General features: G+C 44.1%; 1 protein-coding gene across 3 annotated transcripts in view; it reads right to left on the reverse strand.

Annotated features, from left to right (window-relative positions):
- FLI1 (Fli-1 proto-oncogene, ETS transcription factor) overlaps positions 1-24780 on the reverse strand; it is a 1144904-nt gene extending 1120124 nt beyond the window's left edge. For 2 of the 3 annotated variants that reach the window (XM_086956984.1, XM_086956982.1), the window contains exon 1: positions 24244-24780. In XM_086956984.1, coding sequence (XP_086813110.1) covers positions 24244-24273 — 30 coding nt within the window. In that variant the 5' untranslated portion in view covers positions 24274-24780. Of the gene's footprint in view, positions 1-22411; positions 22762-24243 lie in introns of those variants that run through there. The other variant, XM_086956983.1, reaches the window with a different exon arrangement.
- Positions 24781-25873: the final 1093 nt, after the last annotated feature.

A 25873-nucleotide genomic window follows, 5' to 3' on the forward strand; every position in this document is an offset into this window, starting at 1 on the left:
AGAGACTTCACAGGACCGTAGTGTTATGTAAGAACAGAAATGGAGACTATAAAGAGGTCAATTAAAAGGTTTGGTAGATTCACAAAGAGGGGGCTTATTTATAAGCCTCGGCGGAGTTCATGGAGGTCCACTACGACGAACTCCGTGAAGTTACAAAAAAAACCCAGCCGTGCTACAGGGACTTCTGGGAATGGCGGCAAGTGTTAAGGTCATGCCGTTCGTGGTGATTTCGAGCGCCAGGTGTTGGTCCTGCGCTGTAAAATCTTCATGATCATCTGGTGCAGCGCATAAGGGTGCAGCTTCCTTTCTGCTGCTCAAGTAGATTTTCTACTTGAGCAACAGCTTTCTCAACGTGAATGGAAGGTTTCTTGATGAGAGTGATTACGACCTGTCTCGACCACTCGCCTTGAGGAATACGACCACACAAATCAAGAAATCTCGCCAGGAGGTTGATTTTCCTTGCTCGCGCTCACCAACTAGACCATGGCATTTTCGAGCAAAGAACAATCTTGCTAAAAGGTGAATTTTCCTCGCTCCACTTGCCAACCTAATGTTGGTGAGCGGGAGAGAGAGAAAAAACTGTGCATGCTCCGCGGAGTGCGGAAAACTCTGCAAACTGCATGAACAGAGTGGACTTCCCCACCCAGGGTTACATTTTGTTGAAGGCTTTAGGATATGGTGTTTATTGCACTTGTTTTATACAATGGTCTGTTATATTGAGGTGCCTCTCGGTTCCTCAAACAGTCCACTGCTGACATTTTACATTGTAATGGCTGTGCTATTTCACAGTTTCAAACCAATGATATTCACAGCCATATCATAAGACACCAAAGAGTAGCTCTATTCAGCGGGATGCTGTAAAAAGGGAAACCATGTTTAATTTCAATGTAAGCATGTATATGGTATTTCTATAGGGTAAATCTAGCAAAAAGACAGGGGGGTGTTGGACATGGAAAAGAAAAGCATAAATTCAATGAGTAATAGGAGAGGTAGTGTTTTAAATGGAAACAAATAAGTGCAGGTACTCATCAAATTGAGTTAGAGGTGTGGCTAGTGGATGGGGCAAGGGTTGGGGCTAGGGGAGGGGCTGGGGGTGGGACATGATACAATGGCACTACTTCCATCTGTTGTGTATTCATTTTTCAGTAGTGGGTGGAGGTCGGTACTCAAACGTTGTACCGTATACAGAATAATACTTTTCCGTATTCCAGGACTGCAGAGACCAGGTTGCTCCTTTCATTGTTTTTCGACTATAGGACCACAAACTGAAATCCCTGCCTTGAGAAAGCTCACGGCCATTGGGGGAATTATGTGTCGGCTGTCTTTTTCGTGTGATTTCACCTTTTGAATTAATAAAACAACACATTCTGCCAAACCAAGCACATATGAATATGAAATTTGGAAATTATTATTCTGTATACAACGTTTGATTAACAGGCACAGACTTCCACACAGAGCTGCGTTTATTCTATTTCCAATTGCTTTTGGGTGTAGCCATTTGTGAGGCACGTGCCAGCCCAAACATTGAGTCCTGACCAATGTGGTATGAATCCTAGACTCATCCACCCATCTCAGCAAACTAAGTATATTTATTTTGTAGTTGCATTGTCCTTGTTAGTCATCTCAAATTTCCCATATGTGCAGATTCCCTCTGCACATGTGACATAACACATGCTTAGTAATTAATGGCTTTTGCTGTTATGACCCAGTAAAATATGTATGCAGCCCATTGCACTTGAAGTGATCTTGGCATATTCTGTGTAGTCTTTGGCCAGAAGTGTTTTCACACTGCTCAACACTGTGTGATTTTTAAACCGTCCTTATCTGATCTTGCACCATTGCTGTGATTTAGGCCAGCACTGAGTGATGTTGGGCCACCAATTTACTATCTTGCGCCAGTGATGTGGGGTCCTGCTGACCTTGCCTCTGGAATTTTAGATCTTTGCTCGGTACTTTGTTCCTCACAGTGAACATGGAACTTGAAAAGATCAGGATGAGCTCACAAAGAATAGCACTTAGTTCATAATGACATGCATGCGAACACTTGTGAAACAGAGGGGAGACTTTTAGCGTTGAATTATATGTTAACTTTCTCATCCTTTTTTCTTCATTTTCAAGAAAGCTAAAAGAAAATACATTTGAAATGTATCTCTCTAATATTAACTCTTAGGTATTCCCAATATGTTGACATGTATACATTGGGAGTCCATTATGTAAGTGGTCATGGACCTTCGACCTATCTTTACTACATGAAAGGAGATTGCAGTGGAAAACTCTGGCACAGCAGTTTCAACATGCACGCTTATAGACTACTGCTTTGCCATTTTTTACTTTTAAACCAGGTAACACCAAACAGTATTTCCACAGTCATGGGCAACGTCCCTCCTTTAGCACCATAGTTTTCAAGAGATTCTCATTTAAAAGGCTCATCCTCATTTCCTCTTATATACAATGGGCATAATCATGCATCCTGTTCTACTTAAATTGACTGGCCCTATCAGACCATGTGAAAGAATCCTCAGAACGAGTTTGACAAATTAAAAACAGTGCACATTGGTCATCACTGTGGGTTATGTGAGGCCTACATGGTGTTGTAGGCCAGCATTATGATATCTCAGCACTGTGGGGTATTAGGTGTTGGTAGTTTAGTATGTTTATTTGGGTCATTGCTGTATACCTGACAAGCACTGTGTCATACTGGGTCTGTGGAGCAGAGGAGAGGCAGTGATGGGTGGGACCTGAGTTAGTTCATGGTTTTTAAGCCCTATGGAAACCAGTCAATTTTTAGGTTCTGGAAGGGAGATGACAAACATCACATCTATTCATCTTTATTAGTCATGAATCCACCAGCGAAGGCATGGCACAGACAAGCATGAAGGCAGATGTGTAATTGTGTCTCTCTCTCACCTGGTCTTCTTACATCATCGTTAGTTGGTATCAGAAGGTGAGTAGATAAATATTCTTTGTACTATGCACATCTAATTCTTTTAGCTCAGTTAGCCCTAAAGATGACGTCACATTCTTTAAACAGTATTACTCTTCATGCATCACTGCTACCACCTTATAGAATACTTACCATCTGCCACCCTCTGCTTGAAGCCACCGACCTTCTAGGAATTTCTAGTGTCCTGGTTCTAGCTATCCCATGTAACACATGGAAATATGTTTTACGGCCTCAAATAATCAACACTGACTGACTTGTGGTGTCTTCTGGCACAAAAGGAATCTCAGCTCTCAACCCATTTTTTTTTTCTGATTGGTGATTTAACAGGGGTGTATTGCCCACAGTGAAAGGACAGCCTAAAAGAACTCACTAAGTGCAACGGACAAATTCTGCAAGTCTCTCTGCTTGCTGGACATGTCTTGGAATTATACCCAATTCATCCATTCCCCATCTTAAAGATATGCACAATGATAATATAGAGCAAAGTATCCTTATCTTACAACCTACTGAACCCTTTTAACGCATGTTATGCAGCCATGCCAGATTCAATTAATTGCCGCCCCCTCCCCACCATCACATACACGCACACATGCTCCTGTCCTCTCTCAAATTAACTGAAGACATTAGAAAACAATAATTTCAGCAAAAACATCACAGATGTGTCTTTCTACAGCTTCTACCTGAAAATGAAGCCCAGCTAACCCCTTTTCATTGTTGGGCTTGGTCAGAGACAGCTTTAGCTGTCTCATCAGCCTAATGAAATTAAAATACATCCATAAATAAGTAAAACATGTAGAGAGGAATTTACTCTACCCCTCTTCATCCATGGGTCTGTTCAGCTATCATTCACATTCTGCTTCAATACATAGCATGCAGTAAAGTATCAGCACATGAAGGCAACTAACCATCTTGCACTGTGAGTGACAACATTTTTGCTGATCACATGGGAAAAATTTCCTTAGAATGTGCACTTCAGTGCCAGGCTGGTGGGCCAGTACTTTAGTTTGGCAATTCTTTTTTTCTTTCCACTTTTTATCAATTTTTTAGTCATTGTGTTTGTTTAAAATAGGTCCCCAAGTTACAGTAATTAACGGCCAATAGTAGCTTTTCCTTGCACCAATAAGAATCCATATTTTCATGTGAGGGTTCTAAACCAATTGGGGAGAGGATGTGGCAGAACGACTAGAGCGTTCGACCTTGAAGCTGGGGAACCGGGTAAAAGTCTTGACAGGGATGCTCACCATCCTGTGATTCTGGGCAAATCATGTAATCTCCCCATGCCTCCCCAAACAATGAATGTGTCTCTCTATAATGCAACTGGTACTCAGGTAAAGCACTCTGATACCTGTGGGTCTAATTTGAGCTAAATAAAACTACCCCCCATCAATACTATTAAATTATATGCAATGGTAAATCCTTTATTAATTAAAATTAATTTTGCATGCTTAGACTCTCCACATATAGGAAGTATATTTTCTTTTTTGTGGCATATTAGTTGTGAGAAAGTGGCTCTATATATACAGGACTAGAATAAAGTACAGTGTGTATAGAGTGCACCAACCCCAGAGGTATAACAGAGGATAAAGTCAGGACTGACCTTACTCTCCAAAGCGGTAGCTTGGTCGAGCAGTAAGGCAGTACCAGAGGACAGTGTAAAGCATTTGTTGTACACACTCAGTCAGCAAAAGGTTTCACACACTCAAGGACTGAACTCCAGGCCAATTGTTTTTATATCCACAGATATAGTTGTTTTATTGTTAGAACCAACAGTTATAAAAATATACTTTTCTCGTTATGAGTACTCTCAGGTAATTACCTTGCAAAGGAGAAATAAAGTTTGTGAACACAATGAATACAGTATTGGTAGTAAGCAACACAATCCTAAAACACGCTATAGCATTGAGCTCAATGGGTTTTCTACATATAAGTACAGTTGATTACTATAGAGATTACTTTAGTAGTTCCAGGACTAGAACCTAGAATCAGACCTGGGGTCGGAGCTGAAAAAAAAATAGCAAAAACGATTTAGTTACTGTAGTGAATTTTCAGGAATATAAGGCTGTTTTAAAAGTTCACACTTAGAAACTTTTCAATGGAAATCTGACAATGTTATTCAATGGGAGAAAATTCAGGTTGCTGTTAGAGTACGATCGCGTTACTTTTGTAATCCGGCACTGGTCTCCTAGGGCCAGTGCTGGGGTCTTAACTTAAAAGAGGTAGGTAATTGCGTTACAGTATTTCGTAGGATTTTTAAAGCATTTTTCAAGTTTTCAAAAGTAGACACTCAGTAGCAATCTCATAGGAAAGCAGACAATGGGTTCCTATGGAGAAAATAAAGATTACTAGTAAACCCGGTAGGGATTACTGTTGCGGTTCAGTACTGGGCTGAAAGGTACAGTACTGGCTTCTCCCCTGGTCCCAGATGAGTACTTCGGAACTTGGACTTTGGCTGATTTTATATGAATATTTTCAGTTTTCAAAACTTCACACTTAAAAATTTTCTAATCAAAATTGGTCAATGCTATCCAATAGCAGGTAAGTGAGTTACTGGTTTCCAGGTGAGTACTTGGTTTGTGAAGTTAAGTTCCTTTGCAAAGACTCAGGGGTGCCCCAGGGTCAGGTAAGTACAGTTAGTTCAATCCCAGCAGCACAGGGGCGGCCGGGTGCAGAGGTAGGTAGGCCCAATGATATCCAATGAGGGAAAGGGGGCCTTAGTTTGGTGGCTGCTGGCTAGCATGCCACGCGGCTGTGGGAGCTGGGCTCCTGGTCACTTGCTCAGGGCAAGTGTGGAAGTAGGATAGGTCAAAGGTGGCACAGCCAGCGGCACTCAGGCGGCTGGGTGCAGGGTGCTCTTGAACCGTCGGGCGCTCAATGTTATCCAACGGGAAAGGTCAAAAGGGAATAAAGGCTACAAGCTCGGAGACGGAGACTCTCCAGGGGCGACCAGCACTTCGAGAGGTAAGTTGGGATCTTGGAGCACAGGTAGGTACCCCACAGGGAGGCACAGGGGGCTGCAGGGGTGGCCCCTGGTTCTGAGTCTGCAGGCGTCATTTGGTTCGTCAAGGAGGGTCTTTGGGCACTGGACTTCGGGTCCCAGTCACCGGGGGGACGTCCTCGTGGTCTTGGTTTGGTTGGGCCCGGCCCGGTCTCGGCGGGTGCAGAGTGGGCCGGTCCGGAGCTTCCTGGCTGGCACCAGGGTGGTTGTTGCAGCACAGCCTCTGCTGATGGGAGTCCCAATGTTCAAGAGGGTCAAGACAGGCAGGTCCTCTGGGTGTCCCAAGTTTGCTGTCCGCAGGAGTCGCCGGGATTAGGCAGGTGCAGGTTCCAGGATCAACAGGCCGGTTGGACTGGGGCAAAGTCAGTTGTTGTTGTCCTGTTTTAGCAGCTGCACGGAGGATCTTCTTCTTCTTGATCTTCTTTCTTCTTTTCTTATCGGAATCTGAGGCAGGAAGGTTCAGGGAGCTTCTAAATACTGAATTTAGGGGTGTTACAGGTAGGGCAAGCACAGGGGCCAATGGGTCCCTGCCCTGGGGTGAGTACACCCCCTAGCCTGCTCCTTTCGTTTAGGAGGGGGGCAGGAGCCTAGCTGTGATTGGGCAGGGCTGCCCATCTTTAAGATGGCCAGAGCCCTGGGTCGTGCTTCACCTCGTCTCCCCCAACTGAGGGGTGGGGTTGGCACAGGCTGGCACCCCCTCTTTCCTGACGTAGTTTTTCCCGCCAGTCTTCCTACCAGAGTGGGGGTCAGGACGGGTTGGGGCTGGTTGCTGGGTACAGCAAATGGTCTGGAGAAGCTCACAGAGGCGGCATGTCTTTGAAGCTTCCCCCTGCCCATCCTGGGAAAGGAGACCTAGCACCTCAGCCAGGAAGTTGTTGCAGGCCCAGGAGAGCGAGGGCTCTCCTACCCAAGGGTCCAGCAACATGTCTGCTGTGTGGCAGCCTCTGTAGGACTCAGCCAGACGTGGATTGTAGGTTAGGTTTTTAGGGGGGGCATCTCTAAAATGCCCTCTGGTGCATTTTACATTAAATCTCAGACTGACACCAGTGTGGGTTTAAGGTGCTGAGATGTTTGGTACCAAACTTGTCAATCTTCAGTGTAGCCATTATGGTGCTGTGGAGTTTGTAATGACAACCTCCCAGCACCATATCACTGCACTTATAGTGCCCATGAATGGCCCTGGGTACTGTAAGGGCACAGAGCTTGTGCACCTGTGCCCACACCACTAGCAAAGGGCACCCAGCTAGAGGGGTGACTGATGTATGCCAGGGCAATGGGTTTGTGGGCATGGCACACAAGGATGTGTGCCATGTCGACTCTTTGTTTGGTTTTGTACCTAGACTCTCGTCCTGCAAAGGCAGTAAGTCGGTACCAAGGTACAGGGCCCCTAAGAGTGGCACAATAAGTGCTGCAGCCCTTAGGGGTCTTCTCTGGTCACCATGCCCTGGGTACCTAGGGTACCATTTACTAGGGGCTAATAGGTGGCTAGAGATGCTAATTGGGTTTTGTTTCAACACAGTTTTTAGGGAAGGAACACAGGCCCTGGGTACCTGGTTGGCAGGGGTCCAGGGCAGATTCAGTCAAAGCACATCAGCAGTCAGAAAAAAGTGGGGGCATACCAATGCAAGAAAGATGGCACTTTCTCACATGAAATGAAATTAAATTAAATGAATGAAATGAAATGAAATGAAATGAAATGAAAAGAACATTTATATAGCGCCTATACTACCCGGAGGCCTCGTAGCGCTTCAGAACCAAGAAGTAGCAATCACGGAGTTATGGCAAGATTATTGGTCGAATAGATGCGTTTTCAAAAGTCAACGAAAGGCAGTTAGACTGCGGGTCTCTCTTATTAGCTGAGGGAGAGCGTTCCATAACTTGGCCGCTGAGTATGAAAAGGAACGGCCTCCCCATCTAGCTTTTTTTTACCTTCCTGGTAGTTGCTAAAACTTGGTTGCTGGAACAGAGAAATCTAGATGGTTGGTAAAGTGATAGCATTGAGTGGAGAATAGTGGGGCCTGTTTTGCAGATAGCTTTGTGGGCTATACATAATGCTTTAAACTGAACTCTGGCACCCATAGAAAGCCAGTGCAGCTGACGAAGGGCGGGCTTGGCAGATTGTCTCCTCGGGATTTGCAGGAGTAATCTTGCAGCGCTGTTCTGTACCACTTAAAGTTTATTTATTGTAGACAGTGGGGTTCCTAGGTACAGGGAATTCCCATAATCCAGCCGAGATAGGATCAACGCCTGTATCATGATCCTGCATGCTTCAAATGGGAGGAGAGGAAGAACCTTAAGTAACATCCTTAACAATCCATAGCATGTTGATGATAAAACAGAGGCTTGATGACAAAGATTAAGTTTGTCATCAAGCCACACGCCCAAGCTCTTTATATACGGCTTAGGTGGTGGAGCTGGTCCTAGGCATGAGGGCCAGATGGAAATCAGTGGTGCGGGGGAGGGGTTACCTAATAACATAATCTCCATCTTATCTCCATTGAGACGGAGGTAGGAGTTCTTCATCCATACGGCCACTGCTTCAAGGCAGGGTGCCAGCCTATCCGACGATTTTCCATCGTGGCCCAAGGATACCACTAATTGGGTATTGTCTGCATAGCTGACGATCTTAATGCCGAATGGGTGGATAACGGCTGCCAACGGCTTCATATATACGTTAAAAAGCGTTGGGCTTAGGGCCGATCCCTGTGGGACCCCACATTCCAGAGATTGACTAGATGAAACTACGCCTCCTTCAAAGACTTGGAAGTGGCAATTACCGAGGCAGGAGGTGAACCATTTCAGAGCAGCGCCTGACACCCCGTTCATTCTGAGTCGGTTGATCAAGATGGAATGGTTGACCGTGTCGAACGCTTAACTGAGGTCCTACAAAATGATCGCAGCTCCTCCTCCTTCATCCACCAGTCTCCTAGCCTCCTTAGTCACTAGCAATAAGGCTGTTTCTGTTCCATGGTTGGGACGAAAGCCTGTTTGAGTATCCTTGCAGCAAATTATTAGATTCAAGATGGGCCGTGAGGATATTATTAACATGTTTTTCTAACAATTTACTGAGCCATGGCAGGAGAGAAATTGGACGATAGTTCGATAGTGTGGACGGGTCCAAGCTGGTTTTTTTAATTAATGCTTTCACCATGGCGCATTTCCACATGTAAGGGACTGCGCATGTTGATATAGAGAGATTTAAAACCTCCATTATGGTGGTTTGGACAGCTTTGATGGCTGTCTTTATCTGTTTAGGTGGGGCTACGTCCAGTGAAGAGCCTGATACAACTTTACTGATAATTGCATCAAGTGCCTCTAAGTTTAAGAGATTTAAATGATCCAAAACAGGACCATGAGTTAGGTCGGCGGTGTTATTGTGTGTGTTCTGGGTCAACTTGATTAGAGGAAAAGGCATTATATATCGTCTCTATTTTCTCTTTAAAAAATATTGCTAGTTGATTGCAGCGTTCAAGCGCTCCTTCACTGGAAGGAAGGGGTTGTGGCGGGGTAATCAATGATTTAGCTATTCAAAATATCTCTTTAGGGGAATTCACTGCAGCACCTATTTTATCCTCATAAAATTTTGCCTGAGTTTTCTTGATTTCATTTTTGTAGCTCCTGATAGCTATTCTGTATGTTTGTTTTGTTTCTAACGAAGGGACTCGTCTCAACGTCTTTCCAATTTACGGCAGGATTGCTTTAATAATCACAATTCAGGACTAAACCAGGGAGCCGGATTTTTCCTAATGCAATTCTGTGTAATGACTTTAGGGAGGGTCATATCTAATGTTTCTTGGATCCAGGTATTAAAATTAGTGTTTGCTTCTTCAATATTTGTTCCTACTATGGGCTTTGTGGCTATTAGAGATGCTTTCCATTTATCCAGGGGTAACCTATCCCATTTCCGATCCCACATTATTTTGGGGGGTTGTGCCCCTCGAGTATTTTTAGTAACCCAGAATAAGGGGATTAAAAAGTGGTCAGACCACGGTATGGAGATTGGGTCTCTTGAGGTAGATTATGTAAGTTACTAAATATAGGGTCAAGAAGGTGACCTTTTTCGTGTGTTGGGAGGAAGCATTTTAAGTCCAGCCCTAAGGCTTGGAGGCCGGATGAAAGATTATTAGTAGTCGAAAGAGAGGAATCCTCTAAATGTATATTTAGGTCTCCGAGAATGGTAAAATTGGCCATAGTTACCACTTGTTCTGAGGCCAAATCTATCAATTTTGGGATAAACTCATTTAGCGCCTCGGAGGCCGATAGATTAATATGCCTGATAGACAATCAGTAGAGGACAGTTCCAGAGAGAAGGGGAGATTTTCCCCTTCTTTAAATACAGATGGGAGAAGACGACATTGGTAGGTGTCCTTATAAATAATGGCTAAGCCTCCACCTCGTCCTATACAGCGATCCATTCTACAGATATTAAACCCTGTTGGAAGAGCGCGAATAATATCTGGATCGTTCCCTGCTTGTAGCCACGTTTCAGTTAAAAATAAGACATCCAACTTATGTTCCTCGATTAAAAGAGCTATCTCCGTGCAGTGTTTGGGTAGGGATCTACAATTTAAGAGGGCCATATTATATTGTATAGTGGAGGTGTGATCTCTGTCCAGGTGGTCATATGTTTTGAAATGCTGATGGCAATGACGGCATAGTAAAGGGGGCTTTGCAGGATCCAATGTATGCCGACAAGTCGCCTTCTCAGTTGGTCGTAGCATATGTAAGGTATTATTGCTATATGTCGCAGAGGCGTTATTCAGAGAACCAGGGATTGTGGCCCCTCGCCCCGTCCGATCGCGGACGGGCGCAGACGGGCAGGACTCTGGCACAACTCCGGCACAGGTCTGGCGCGTCCGATGATCGCGTCCGCTGCACGGAGGCATGACCGTCCCCTTATATGTGTAGCTAGAGCGCGTCACAGCGCTAACCACACCCAATATGGCCGCTGTTTTCAGATCGCTTACCCGAGACCGGCTCTCAGCGTCGATGCTCGGCTGAGAGTGGCCAGGCAGCGAAGGGGGGAGAGATCTCTACAAGGTCTCAGCCATGTGTCCAAAGTTAAAAGCTTATTAATCAAGCAGAGTCAAATAACATAAAGTTTAAATAACGCAAATATTTTTATCAGTTCGGCAAGAGCGAAAGGATAGCAAGACCTCCCGGCTTCCGCCCCAGGAAGGTGAGAGCGCACTTCTTAGTCAAGCGCAGGCCTAAAAAGTGCAATATTCTTTTTTTAATTAACGATTGCAACAGTGTTGCCAAGGCCACAATTAATGGCTTTGCAAATACTATTTTATCTAGTGCAGCTTCCTGATGCCACACTGTTATTGTCACGGAAGTTGAATTATGCGATTCCATTTCACATAAATTATGGATCTGCTGCATTTGCCGCATCATCTGCTGCATAATCTGCAGATTTTAACAAAAAACATTGTTTCTATCTCAAACAGTTCAAAAGTTTGTAAAATAGTAGCAACACATGCTGCTGCGCAGTGGAAGGTCTTTTCCAAAGGTTGACTTCTCACATTTCTGTTGCTTATTGCTATGTTTTTTGTGTTAGACTGAAGTGCAACCTATGCCCGACAGTATTAACAAGTGTAAAAATAACAAAATAATGAATACAATCAGGATATGTTCTGCATTACACCGCATACTTTGCCTTTTGTTGCTGCATAATTTGATGAAACCTGCAGCATAAGTACAGCACCCGATTATTATTATTCATTTGCATTGGGCTCAAGTCAGTACTCAAATTCTCATGTGCGCACACACTCACACAGGCCTGAACACACATGCACATACAAAGCAGTCCGCATACTTTCTTTAAAACACCTTCGTAGAGTATCCACATTCTCTCTCTTCCTCTTTCCTTTACACGTAAACGCACTCACAAGTCGTTAAACACTCACAATCAGTCAAACACACACAGAAAAGGCTCACGCAGGATAAAGGATGCTTTTAACTCATTACCTCCCTTTTCTTCCTTAATTGCCGCTCTCAGCAGGTCGCCTGGATTCCAGGATGTGCACAAATGCACACCATAGTGTAAATGTGATTGACAGAGCAGTGTCCGATTGGTATGGACACTGCTCTGTCAAGCTCAGTGTGAAGCTGACATTTTCAAAACCCACACGTCCTAGAAGACTTAATGCAACTTAGCTGCTGTTGAACGGTTCAGCAGGGGCTCAGCACGGGGCTCCAGGGCCACTTTAACAGTCAGAGTACCCTGGAAGCAGGCTCCACCCTTCCACCACAGAATAAGCAATAAACAGTACATCAGACATGAGTACTGGTACTCTCCTTGGTGGAAGAGAAGCGCTGGTATTTGAAAGGATAAATATAAGGGATCACTGAAATAATATTGAGGGTCAAAATATCGACTTGCAAAAATATCGTGGACAAAATATCGACAGTCAAAATATCGAGTTTGTATCTACTAACAGGTAAGTACAAAAATATCGAGTACAAAATATTGTTTACAATAATATAGTTGTAAAAAATATCGACTTTATTAAAAACAGTGTTAAATTAAATTAATATGAAAATTTAATTACTAAAATATACTTAAAAATACTAACATAAACTTATAATAATAAAATAATAAATGTAAATATTAAAAAAAAATTTACAATCTTATTTGTTAAAACATAGATATATAGTAAAATACTATAATTAAATAAGATACTATTATATTACCGTACGATACCAGAAGTGTAAAAAATACTATTCCCACTCCAGTGGGTGCAACAGTAGGGAAAACTGACCCTGAACCCTAAAAATACCTTTTTACCCAAAAACCCAAAACTGACCCTGAACCCTAAAAATACCCCTTTACCCAAAAACTGAAAACTGACCCTGAACCCTAAAAATACCCCTTTACCCAAAAACTGAAAACTGACCCTGAACCCTAAAAATACCCCTTTACCCAAAAACTGAAAACTGACCCTGAACCCTAAAAATACCCCTTTACCAAAAAACTGAAAACTGACCCTGAACCCTAAAAATACCCCTTTACCCAAAAACTGAAAACTGACCCTGAACCCTAAAAATACCCCTTTACCCAAAAACTGAAAACTGACCCTGAACCCTAAAAATACCCCTTTACCCAAAAACTGAAAACTGACCCTGAACCCCAAAAATACCCCTTTACCCAAAAACTGAAAACTGACCCTGAACCCTAAAATAATTAATAGTATTTAATTACCAATTAATTATTAATTAACAATAACAATAAAGTAAAAATATTAGCACATTAGCTGTAAATAATTTAATTTAATAATTAATATTATTTTTTCCAAATAATTAATTTACAATGACTAAAAATTATATATAAATAAATTACTCTAATTAATGTAATTAACTAATTAATATTATTTAATTACCAATTAATTACTAATTAAAAATATGTAAAAATGTATATTAATTAATTAACTAATTATTATTAATTAATTACCAATTAATTATTAATTAAAATATTTACAAACATATATTATTTAATTAATTATTATTAAATTACTCCCCACCCTTATCCCCTATTAACCCAACATCCCGCTCCTAAACATTAACTACAATTTATATTACTATTAATACATTTTTTTTATTTTTTTAACCTTTTTTCTACATATTATTGAAATTTTTTACTTTGACTATTTATATATATTTTGTCGATATTTTTGTACTCGATATTTTTTTAACATTATTTTAATCGATATTTTGACCAACGATATTTTTGTAATCGATATTTTATTATTATCGATATTTTTAACTCGATATTTTGTCCATTCGATATTTTGGAGTCGATATTTTGTCTGTGCACCAAATATAAGAAGTGCCGATACTCAGTACCGGTGAGTATCAGCCCATTTAAAGCACTGAGGAGAGGATGCTGGGTTGTGGACACTTATTGCATTGTGATGTAGAGTTCTTAACAAGGTGATTTTTCAACTCTTTCCTAAGTTTGAGCTGTGCTGGGCGGTCCTGGTGGATCTGGGGAAGTTGTCCCAGATACTGAATGCATAGATATCCTGCCGCGGTGAATAGATATCCTGCCGCATTCCTCCGGCTGTTATGTGATTGGACCTGTCTGCAAGCGCTGGGACGCCTCGTTGCTGGGGTAGCCATGCGCTATATAAGAGTTACGAAACATAACATAGATAGAAAAGGCTTGATGTGTTTTTTTTTAATCTTTTTTACACTTTTGGTTTGCAGTCTGATGGCGTTCTGTCTGCTGGTGTGCCAAGAACCACTAAAGATCATGAGCCTGTTTGCAAAATATGTTAAATACAGCATCTGCTTTCCATTATTCGTGGCCTGATCCACACAGATTCCTTTTTTAGGATCTACCATAGATGTTGAGGTTGAAGTTAAGAGTAAGAGTAGGCAGTTCTCCTTTTGGTTATTTTGGATTAGATGTTAGCATGTCCTCACAGGCATTTAACAGGTGCACTTGACTGGGGTATGAAAGTTATCTGGGAGACATCCTCTCACCACATTACATATGTTGACTACCGAGCAACCTAGGCCTTTCTTGGACCCAGTGGTTTCTGGATGGCTGGGACACACCAAAGCCAGGCAGAATCCAACCATCCTAGATAGATGAATACAATACACTTGTCCGATAACCTATGCTCACCCTTGGCTAGCTTGTCAGAGAGCAGTCAGGCTTACCCTCAGGGTCAAAGTGTAAAGTATGAGCACAAACCCACCCTCGCAACACGCTGTCTACGCTCAAAAAAACTTCACACCGTATGTATAAAACACTGGTCTTTGTATTGTACCCCACATTGAAATCAAACTGACATACGCATTGGAGAAATACTTTACAGTTATATGCAAATGTAGAACACTTCCATTAGCAGCAGAACAGCATGAACATATTTGTACTAGTCATAGGTTTTCACCTGTCCTGTTATCCCCTTACCCTCATAAGCAACATAAACCCATATGCATACTTCTCCAAGGTGCTCACGATCCAAGCAGTCCCTCCCAGAATCAAAAGTGACAGAAACATATATGCAAGCTGTTCAGAATTATTCCACTTTCCTGCTAACACGACATTCCCAATATTGCATACCTTATACAGTTGTAATGGTCAAACATCACAGGTTCTGACTATGCGTCTTGAACCAGCACCTCAGCCACTCAAAGTACACCAGCCAAAGATACATGTTGCACCTGCTGGCAACACATTGATTAGATTGTCAGGACCACCAAAAGCAGAAGGATACAGTTCCATATTCTCATCCATCCAAATTAGGTCCTCAGGCACCCAGCAGCAGCTTCACTAGTGCGGGATGATTATCACGCCTGTAAACAAAAAAAATGTGACACCGGAAGATGGCACACTTCCAATTTGGATAATTGTTCTACTTCTGTGGAGGTGCGAGCTACAATTGATAGAGCCAGCCGTGGGTGCACACAAGCACAACAAGACCCCCCGTACCCAGTGACAGTCTTCTCAACAACAGAGTACTTTATGGCATCGGTCAGGAAAGAAGGAGCTGGCGACCTGGACAGAGCTTGCGATGTCAAGCACTGAAGCATATGAAGGTCATAGACAGTCTAGGGTGCCAGTTAGGATCACTTGGACTCAGAAAACGTACTCATCGTATGTCACCCCCAGGTGGGTCACTTGATTGGTTACAGGCAGGTCGCTCCCCACACCGCACAACTGCACCAGATTGTGCCAGTGCTCCCACCCTTGCTGCTGCCACAAGTTTGTGCTAGTCCTCTGCTCTGTTTTCCCCCTTCCGCCTGCCTGCCGCTTCTCTCTTCACTTTTTCATTTGTCACTGCATTTCACCTCTATTGCTTTTATTTGATTTTATCTGCCTCGTCTGATTTTGCTCCTATCTTCTAACTTTCTTATTCTTTGTACTCTGCATTTCTCATCTTACCACCGCTATCTCCCCTGCAAGGCCCCACCCCCTCGCTCATGCATTCGGTCTACGCTCTAGCCCCCCAGCTGCTCCTCCCTCCCAACACCCCTTCTTAATGGTGGCCACTGCGCGGTGAAGAGAGCGACCCTTGACTGTGGTTACAAGCAGGTCGCTCCCCAAGCCGAACAGCTCCACTAGATTGTGCCCGTTCTCCCGCCCTCGCTGCTGCCGCAGGTTTGCACCAGTCCTCTGCTCTGTTTTTCCCCATCCGCCTGCCTGCCGCTTTTCTCTTCACTTTTTCATTTATCACTGCATTTCACCTCTATTGCTTTTATTTGATTTTATCTGCCTCATGTGCTTTTGCTCCTATCTTCTAACGTTCTTATTCTTTGTACTCTGCATTGCTCCCCTTCCCGCCGTTATGTCCCCTTGGTATATGACAGCCTTATCAGGAATGCACAGATGTAGCTGCCCCCCAGCACCCAGATGTGGATTGAAGATGGGCTGACAGGCAACAGAGTCAAGAGCACAGAAAATCCCACTTTCTCGAAGTGGTATTTCCACATTAGTAATGTCAAACCACTCATACCACCGGATATGATTTGCCATTACTAACTCATCAATATCAAACAATATCCTGCCACTCTTCTGCATGTTGGAAATGAAGCTCAAGCGCCTTTCCACAGATCCCTCATGTTAATCCAATGAGAGAAGCAGGCCCTACTGTATCGAACACACCATCCGGTGCCATTCACTACTGGTGCATGTAGCACACGTGTGCATATGACCTACCTCTTCCAAACACTGCCCCTGCCCACAAGAAGTAATTCGATGTAATGAGAGACATGAAGAACCTTGGTAAGTAGCTTTTTAAATGCCAATCAGAGTCACAGTTACCTGCACACACAGGCCCAGCCATGGCAAACCTGTGGCACATTTGAAGAGCTGGCACAACCAGTGCTGCAGGCCCATGGAGGAGCATTTGAGTTACATGACCTAGGTATATGTCTTACCCCTAGACAAGAGACTTAGATCTGGTTGTATGATACAATCATGCATGCCTAAACCACGCATGAATAAAACAGCGTGGTCTGAACCACGACTGTGTTTCTATAACACATACCTTTACAATGAATTTCATTGTAAAGGCATGAATGCTAAAGGGATGTGCAAGGTTATTTTCACACCCCAGCCCCCCACCCTGCCCACTATCACCTCATAGCTCTGAACTGCAATCCACTGCAGCCCTTAAAACGACCCAGTCTCCCTGCCCTGAACTCTAACACTCACCCACTGCCTAAAAAAATTCCTGGACCGCAGTCCCCCTGCCCTGAGCCCTAAAACTGACCTTTCCATCCTGAACACTTTCCCTTTCCCTTTCCCTTGCCCTGCCCTGAAGCCTGAAAGTCTGCCCATGGCAAAAAAACAACCCTGATCACAGTCCCTCCACACTGAGCACTAAAACTGACCCAACCCTTGAAATCTTCCCCTCCCCTCTGCCTTGAGCCCTAAAACTTGACCTCAGTTCTCAAAACTAACCCAACTGCAAGCCCTGAGCCCTAAAACCCAGACAAAAAAGTATTTTGACCCCCCCCACCCTAAGCCTTAAAACTGACTCTCATCCCTAATAACTACCCCCGATCCCGGGCCCAGCCCCACTAACCAGGCTGTGTCATGGAGCTCCCTCTACCAATCCTTCCTGTTCCTTTCCCCACCCATTGATTTAGGCAAGGATTATACCGCTGCGTTGTAAAGACTGTTTCCCCTTAGAGCTAACTCAAATCAGCCAATCATGTATACACAAATCATCAGATTGTATATGACAAGCACATCGCTTTGGGCCCTGGATAGCAGTATCAAAGCGCACAATGTCCTACGCCAGCAAAACAAGGTCCAAACAGTAGGTCGGAAGCCAAAAAGGTTACGGGAGACAATGCAAACAGATACCAGGTCTAACAGCCCTTTACTGGCATGGAGTGCTGCAGTGTGACCATTACAATACTGCAGAAATGATAAGTGTGCTCACTACAGCACATCCCACTGTGATACATCTCATGTGAACACCAAACAGAACAGATTTGACAAGTCTCCTAGCACTGATCCAATACACCACGGATAAATCATATTGTTGACATTGCCATCAAGTAACGCTGTTCACACACCAGCGCAATGAACAAGTCAGCAAATGACAAAGATGCATGGCTCCATGTTCACACAACAAAATCATACACCCACACCTCATTCTGCAGTTACCCAAAAAAATCCACCCACTGCCGCAAAATGGCATTGGGTGGAGCTGAGAGAAACTCTTCTCAAAGACAACATTTGCCTCACTACTACACTACAATATCATCTACATTGGCCTTTCTAGGAAGCCCATTGCCAGACAACAAACGCTATGGACCTCAAGAGTCAAACTGATTGTCAGTCTCCATAAACGCAACAGTAAAACAGCCCATGATACCTGCCGTCAAAACTATCCACTGTCTTCCAGAAGATGTAAGGTTCAAGTTCAAATCCTCTGCCACCACATTCATAAAGCTTAATGAGGAAAAGACTCACCGTCCTTGAAAACAATGTGTCACAAGGCTACCCCAACTAAAAGCTTTCATTTATCATCTAGAAAGTTGATTGACCAATGATCTTTCTAGAAACACAAACATGGAGACAAATCCCTTGAAGTGCAGGACCAAAGATTTTGGAATATATAAACCCCATCTTGACAGCTGATTCAGATCCTACAGTGGGTTCAATAAACGTCTACGTACAGAGCGTGTTAGACTTGCTTTCAATTGACATCTGGCCAGAATAGGAATCAAGAATGAAGACTATTGTGCAGCGAGTCACAACTCAGCCATCTGAGGTCATTGAAAGGAGAATCTTAGCCCCTTGTGAAGTCAATAAATATATAGAAACATCAGAGCCATGTTGGAAAGACAACCAGACCATCGACTGTGCTCTATTGTCTCACCTGTGGCAGAGTGTGTGCTATACAAATGCCTCTAACCTAAAGCAATAATCACTCTCTAGAGCGCTGAGCTTTCAGTGGGCCTCCAACACCTCGTGAATCCCATGTACAGAGATGCTATATATTTATTGTATTGTATTGTTGTATTTATATAGTGCTTACCACCTGCACATCGGGGCGTACACCGGCGGTGGTGCAAGGGACTTGCAAATAAGCCCCCTAGAATGCTGTAGCGCTTCTCGAAATGGGTTGCACAATTGACTGTGTGGATTGTGTGGTTGGAACTTTGTTGTCTTTCTTTTGAGTCTATGTGGAAACGTTTTCAGGTAGTGCCTGACTGAGCAAGAGATGTTCTTACCTTGTCTTTGGACGCAGCACTAAAAGGTGTGAAAGGTGAGTGGTGGGAGAGAGAGGGATTGGTTCTGTGGGTCCCATTATCATGTTTGTGATCAGCTTATATTTGAAGTCCAGGTTTTATGTGCTGACTAATTATGTATCTGTGTGAAAAAAAATGGTTTATCAAAGGATGCGAGAATAAGAGATCTGCATTGATGAGTCAACCCATAAGGCATTCTAGAGATATCACTGCTAGAGAAGGGGTTGAAAGCTCTCCTCGTGTGAGTAAATACTAACGCCTACTAATGGTGTCACTGCTTGGGGTGGATAGCCCTCCTCAGATGATCAAGCCCTAAGGGCCCTGTAGGGATTCTAGTGCTAGGGTGCCTGGAGGTGATAGCCCTTGCCACGTGACCAGGGCTTATATTAGAAACAGAAGTGCATTTAAATGCACGCATATGGCGATGCATACAAAAAAAATCTTGTTTCACGAATTTAAGTGTTACCACGCACTTCCATAGCACTCCAAAAACTACATCGTGAGGTACAATTGTGCTGCTGGAACAAACGTTGCTATTTTACTTTTTTTAACCCATTATCGTTTAGCATTCTTGGGGATCTAGTCAGTTTTCGATTGTAATTTATTTTCATCTGCTCTTCTTCAGTTTTAGAAAAATGTTATCTCTTCACTTTCTTTATTCTTGTAACGAAATGCGCTTCTTCTTTTTTCTTTTTACCTCTTTCTAATTGTGTTTCCCTCTCTCTGTTCTCTTACTTTGTCTCCTTTTCGTTATTCCCTGTTTTCCTTTTCTTCTTTCATTGTGTTTTCTGTGTACCTATCTTCCCTTCCGTGCTTTTCTTTCTCTCTCCTTACTTTCTACTTTTTGCGTCCTGCCTGATCAGTTTTGCCTTTCGTTCCTTTTTAATTCATTCCATTAATAGCCTTGTTTAGATGGTCTTCATTTTTACCTATTTATTTATTCAATTTTTCCTAAGTATTGGCTCCTCATCGAGCTAACAATTTGTGGTGTACCTCCTTTCTCGCAGTATGCTTTTCATGGTAGCTTAACAATAATATGAATTGAGTTTAGATAGTGAGATATAACTGTTGATGAGCGGAACATTAACAGGACGTAACACATCACTCGAAGTACAAAAAAAATACTCAGCTCTTAATGTAACTGCGATGCTGCATGGCGCCGAGATGACAAGCGTGCAGCATTTGGGCTGTGGTTGTGGGTTTTGCCAGCAGAGCTGGCCCGTGGCGTGGGGTCGTTTTGACTCATACCTCCTTGTGCCACCACCTCTAATCCCACCTCCCCGCACAGATATCATGCGTCCCCTGCTGCTCTCAGTCGTATCTTGCGCGGCCACGTGCTGCACTTCGCGGTTTCATCAGAGGAGTTCAGCTGAAAAGGGGCGGCCCCCGCTGCCTCTATCTCTCTGTCAGATCAAGAAGTCTCTCATCAGGGCCCCGAGTCGTCACTGACTTCACAGCCCCCCTGGAGGGAGCGGCGAGAGTGAGGAGACTGAGGGTAGCCCGTGGCGATGGATGGCGAGACAGGGGGGTGGAAAGAGGCTTGTTCTGGAGAGCAGTGAGGGCCCGCCCGGAGGCAGAGAGAAGAAGGCTGGAACGGTTATCGGAAAAGCAAAAATACCGGAGTGGGATGGGAATAGGTTTTACAGGTAATAATTGCGGTGTCAACAAAATCACGTTTTTTTTGTTTTGTGTTTTAAAGACAGCCTTAAAACCTGTACAATTAAAACCTTGAATACAAAGTGTGCCAGCCCTCCCTCCCCAGACCTCTTATGAGACCCTTTTGGCCTCACCTCCTGACGCCATGGGCAATAAACTGGGTGGAGTGGGCTCTCTCAACCTACGGGGGCCGTTTAGGGGAGAAAAAAACTACAATCCTGTCTAGCAGGGTAGCACTACTGCGATGCAGTTCCATTCTATGTCGACGAGCAGGCGATGTGGCCAACTGCAGAGGGCAAAAGAGTGCATATTGGAGCTGTGTGAAACAATAATGATGCATAAAAAAAGCATGCCTGACAAGATCACCTTGTATTTTCACCCTGACCAGGCAGTCTATGTGCGGGCAAAGAGGCGGAGTACCACCTGAGAAATGGAAACGAAGCAAGCAGCTGTGCTCTGTCCCCAGGTTGGCGTCGGAGCGCGTGCCCAATGGAATCCGGTTGTTTTTGAATGGGAGGTGAACGTATTACCTCTATCAATCTCATTCTCTCGCTGGTTAATTATCCATGGCACAGGAGACGTGGTCTGGTGGATTGGTGTCTGGGAATGAAAACAGGGTATCTGGTCTGAAATGCCAACTCTCCGCTTTAGATAGAAAAATGTGTATATAGTCCCTAACTTGTTTTTTAATTTCTCACTCTTAATTGTCCCCAAAGCAATACAAGTTAAATATCAAATTCAGCTCGACTGAAATTATGCTGCAAAAAAATCTCCAGCTCTATTGCTCACAGTTGTCGGCATAACACAATTCCGGCGTTTTCACTGGGTCAAACAGTGTGACCATGGGCAAAGAAGAGGGCTCATAGGGGCACCGCAGACCCGGGCTCCGTTTTAACGTTAACATGTTATTCACATATGTCTGCAGCAGACGCATTCAACTGTGAGCTATTCTACTGGCTAGTGGAGAAAACGTGCTCCAAAGATGTAGGCATGAAAACACAAAGCGCTTAGAAACAACGAGTATTGATCACAACTTTAAACGAATACGAATTTTCAGCCAAAGCCCTGAAAGAGACAGCTGAATTGAAGACGTCGAAACAGCATGAAGCCACGTATGTATGCCGCCACTAAATGGATCTAAGCACCTCTCAGCGCTGGGAAGCAGAGACCTCCCATACCTATCAAATCTGACGCGCCTAATAGAGGACGGTGAGCGCTTACTCGGTTCCATCTTTACAAGTGACTCCTGGCACCCTCAATTTGAGTGACCTTTTTGAGTTTTTATAGGGCGGACTTGACACGAAGGTATCAGAGCTCTTTACATGACCACCAGTTGCATTACAGACGGACACATTCATTTTGTTAGACCCGTGGAGATTAAGTGATTTGCCCAGAATCACAAGATGTTGGGCGTTCCTGCCGAGACTCATACCAGCTTTCCCAGCTTCTTGGTCGACCCTCTAGCCACATGAAAGTGCCACCGTGTTGCCCCCACCTTGTGTCGCGGTACAGCTGCAAACCCTCCCTCCTGGCCCTTCTCCTAGAGAGCAGGGCCATTTAACCCACCTTCAACCATAGCCCCCGCACGCTCTCACCTTAATGGTCCCGTCCATCTGGAGCAGTCAGCCAGTTGGCCCCACATTGGGTCACCGTCACCTTGGGGGAGAACAGCAGCCCCTTCCAGTGTGGTCCCCTGTCTCCCTCTTGTGACACAGAAAGGGCAGAGGACAGTTAACCGAATAGGCCTGTGTTTTTTCTCCCTCTTTCGGCTAAATTTGGGAAGTGAAGTCACTGGCGATGGGAAGGAAGCAGCTGCTTCTGCCTTCAAGCCTCTCGGACCCGTCCGCGCACAGGATACGTGTTCTCTGCAGATAAGGGGCGCAACACAATGGAAGCCTTCTGCCTCCCTCCCGGGCGCCTTCTGCCCTTTCCGAGGATGTCTCTACATGATGCCCGAGCAGGAAGTGTGTGCGTTGAACGTTCAGTCTTTAATGCACATATTTTGCAATCGTTACTGGCTCGGCTGCAGCGCCTGAGTCACACACCCCGTCGCGTCCCACAGATTTCTCCACTGATGATTTTCCAGTAAAAGACTGTAATGTTGTGACTTGTGTCACTCTTGAGCATTACATTAAACCCTCTTGGGTTTAATATTTGACGTTTTAAGCAATGCAGAATATCGCGGGCTTATATTATTTCACAAGTTAAAATTAGAATTTGTAGCACCTTGAAACTAGGGTTTTACGCCTCCAAGCGTATTATTATTTTATTATTATTAAGAATTAATATTGATTAGTAGGAGTAGTACTATTTGTGGTGATAGCAGTAGCGGTCGGCAGTAGGTGTTTCTATAGGGCGGTGACGTGGGCAGGAGGAGGGGCAGGGTGGGGTGAAATAATGTATGGATTACGGAGTTTTACAGGTAAGTAAACATTTAAATACATAAAACGAATTTCGTTGCGCACACTGCATCACCAAATGTGATGCAGTGTGCGCAACGAAATTCGTTTTATGTATTTAAATGTTTACTTACCTGTAAAACTCCGTAATCCATACATTATTTCACCCCACCCTGCCCCTCCTCCTGCCCACGTCACCGCCCTATAGAAACACCTACTGCCGACCGCTACTGGGTGATAGTAGTAGAACTTTTACTATTCATGGTAATATTAGTGTTAATATTGTTAACGTTCGTACTGCTATACTTACGTTTGCTTTTAGTTTTACCCTTATACACACACGTGTAATATATATATATATATATATATATATATATATATATATATATATCTTTCCAAATATGCAACAGAATATGTTTTGTTTTATACCAGTTGCTTATCAAATTGTTCTCTTGTGAGATTTAGATTCAACTTTCCCACCACAAACACAATTGTGTACAACTCATTGGCCGACAAACACACGACAACGCTGCAGTGAGTGGATAAAGGTTGCAGATGGCCATACGTAGTTTCGAAGCGCCCGTGATGTTATATACAGCCAACTTTCATCGTCACTCGTATAGTGTTTATTACATTTTGAACTTGAAAGTCAAGGCTATATCCAAATCGTAACTAAAGATTACGTTTCTTTAAAAATATGCTGTTTGGGTTGCAGATACTATATAGTTCTGACATATTTTTCAGTGAAGAGGTTTCACAATCTATGAAATCAATTAACGTTCTATTTACAAGACAGACAGATGTGCTTCCATTCCATGTAAAATATATGTTAAGCGTGTTATTTTGGCGCATTATATAGCAGCAAGTGAACCTACCCACCCACACAAAATTAACATGACAAGGCAAATCACAAAATACGAAAAAACTATAAGTGAAAGTCGCCCCTTAAAACTCAGAACAAAATGGGTGTATGTAATTCGGTGCTTTAAATGCCCGAGTGCGTGTTCGCTAGCAGCAGGCACTGTTACCTTCTCCAGGGTGGGTTCGTCTAGCTTCATCAGGGAGCTCTGGGGGCTCAGGTAATATTAGGAACCCGCCTCTTTTTCCAGTTTCGCCCCGTTACACAGCAGTCTAAGGCCCACAAAACATCGAGTGAATGAATGATGGCGGAAGCACACCGTCCGTGAACCCCCACAGTCGACCTTGGAGCGTGCGAGATGTTTTATTCCCCACAAGGACCTTCTAGGTAGAGTATATGTTCGCCTGGGTCCTTTCCACGGGAGATTTTTCTCCTCTTTTGCTCGTTTTCTCATTCCATCCTTCCTTCGTAGCTCCACTTTCTCCTGTCGTCTTAGTCTCCCATTCCCACGTCTTCGTCTCTATGTCTGTACTCTTTCTCCCGTTCTTGCAGTTTGCATCTCTCGTATCTTTCACTCTTCTTCCTTCTCCCCCTACCTCCTTCTGCTTCCCTCCCCCACCTCTCCAACTCTCTATATAATTGCTTCCCTTCCGTTCTCCACTCCTCTCAGACGCATATCAGTTACTATTTCTCTCCCTCATTCTCCTCTTTCCTCGATGGCACTCGCTGTATTATAACAATATGTCTCCTCCTATTTCCTTCCCTAGGCCCCCCCCCCCCTCCACACTTTCATATACCTCCTCAGCACCTTCATCCTTCTTTATCAGATCTCATACTGCCACTTCTATCTTCCTCATCACCGCGCTTGATCTCTTCCCATAGTATCGTTTTCCCGAAGTCGGACTTAATCTTGCATTTCACCCTTTTCTATTCCTTTCTCTTTTACTGTACGTTCTTCCGCCTTTACTTTCGTCTCTTCATCTTTCACGCCTTCCATCATTGAATATGTTCGCCTCCCTTTGCCACCACCTTCTCCTTCACACTTTCTCCTCCCTCTTTCCTCCTCTGCCTCCCTTTTTTTCTTTTACTCCTCTACCTCATTTTTTTTTCATTTCTTTTCCCGCCTTCACATTTTCGAGGTAACTTTCCTTCTGTGTTTTTTATTTCCGCGCACTCTATTTTCCCATCTTTCTGCCGCCCCCTTCTTGTCGCCTCCCTTTGCCACCACCTTCTCCTTCACACTTTCTCCTCCCTCTTTCCTCCTCTGCCTCCCTTTTTTTCTTTTACCCCTCTACCTCATTTTTTTTCATTTCTTTTCCCGCCTTCACATTTTCGAGGTAACTTTCCCTCGGTGTTTTTTATTCCCGCGCACTCAATTTTCCCATCTTTCTGTCGCCCCCTTCTTGTCGCCCCTTGAAATTAGCCTCATCAATTCAAGTCCAATTTGCAGAGCAGATGTTGCCAGACCAGGGGGCCGGCCTGCTGAAATCCAGGAGGGCTTTCAGCTCTGTATCAAGCCAAGGAATATAAGTGGAGACAGGGAATGGGGATAGAGGGGGGGGGGGGGGTTAGGGTGATGCCCCCCCCCCCCCACACACACACACACCTCTGTCTGCCTTCCTACAATCCAGGCGTCTGCCGGTGGAGGAAAGAGGAAAGAGGAAAGGCACATCTGGATGCAGCTTCCCTGGGTCAGGGCCCCCTGTGCCGTGGGCCACGAAGACTGGAACTCAATTAAAAATAAATGTCAGCTAACCTCTCACTCCCCGGCGCTCTCCCCCTCCCCCTGGTCCCGGCCT

This window comes from Lissotriton vulgaris, chromosome 2_1 (assembly GCF_964263255.1).
Source record: "Lissotriton vulgaris chromosome 2_1, aLisVul1.2, whole genome shotgun sequence".
NCBI lineage: Eukaryota > Metazoa > Chordata > Amphibia > Caudata > Salamandridae > Lissotriton > Lissotriton vulgaris.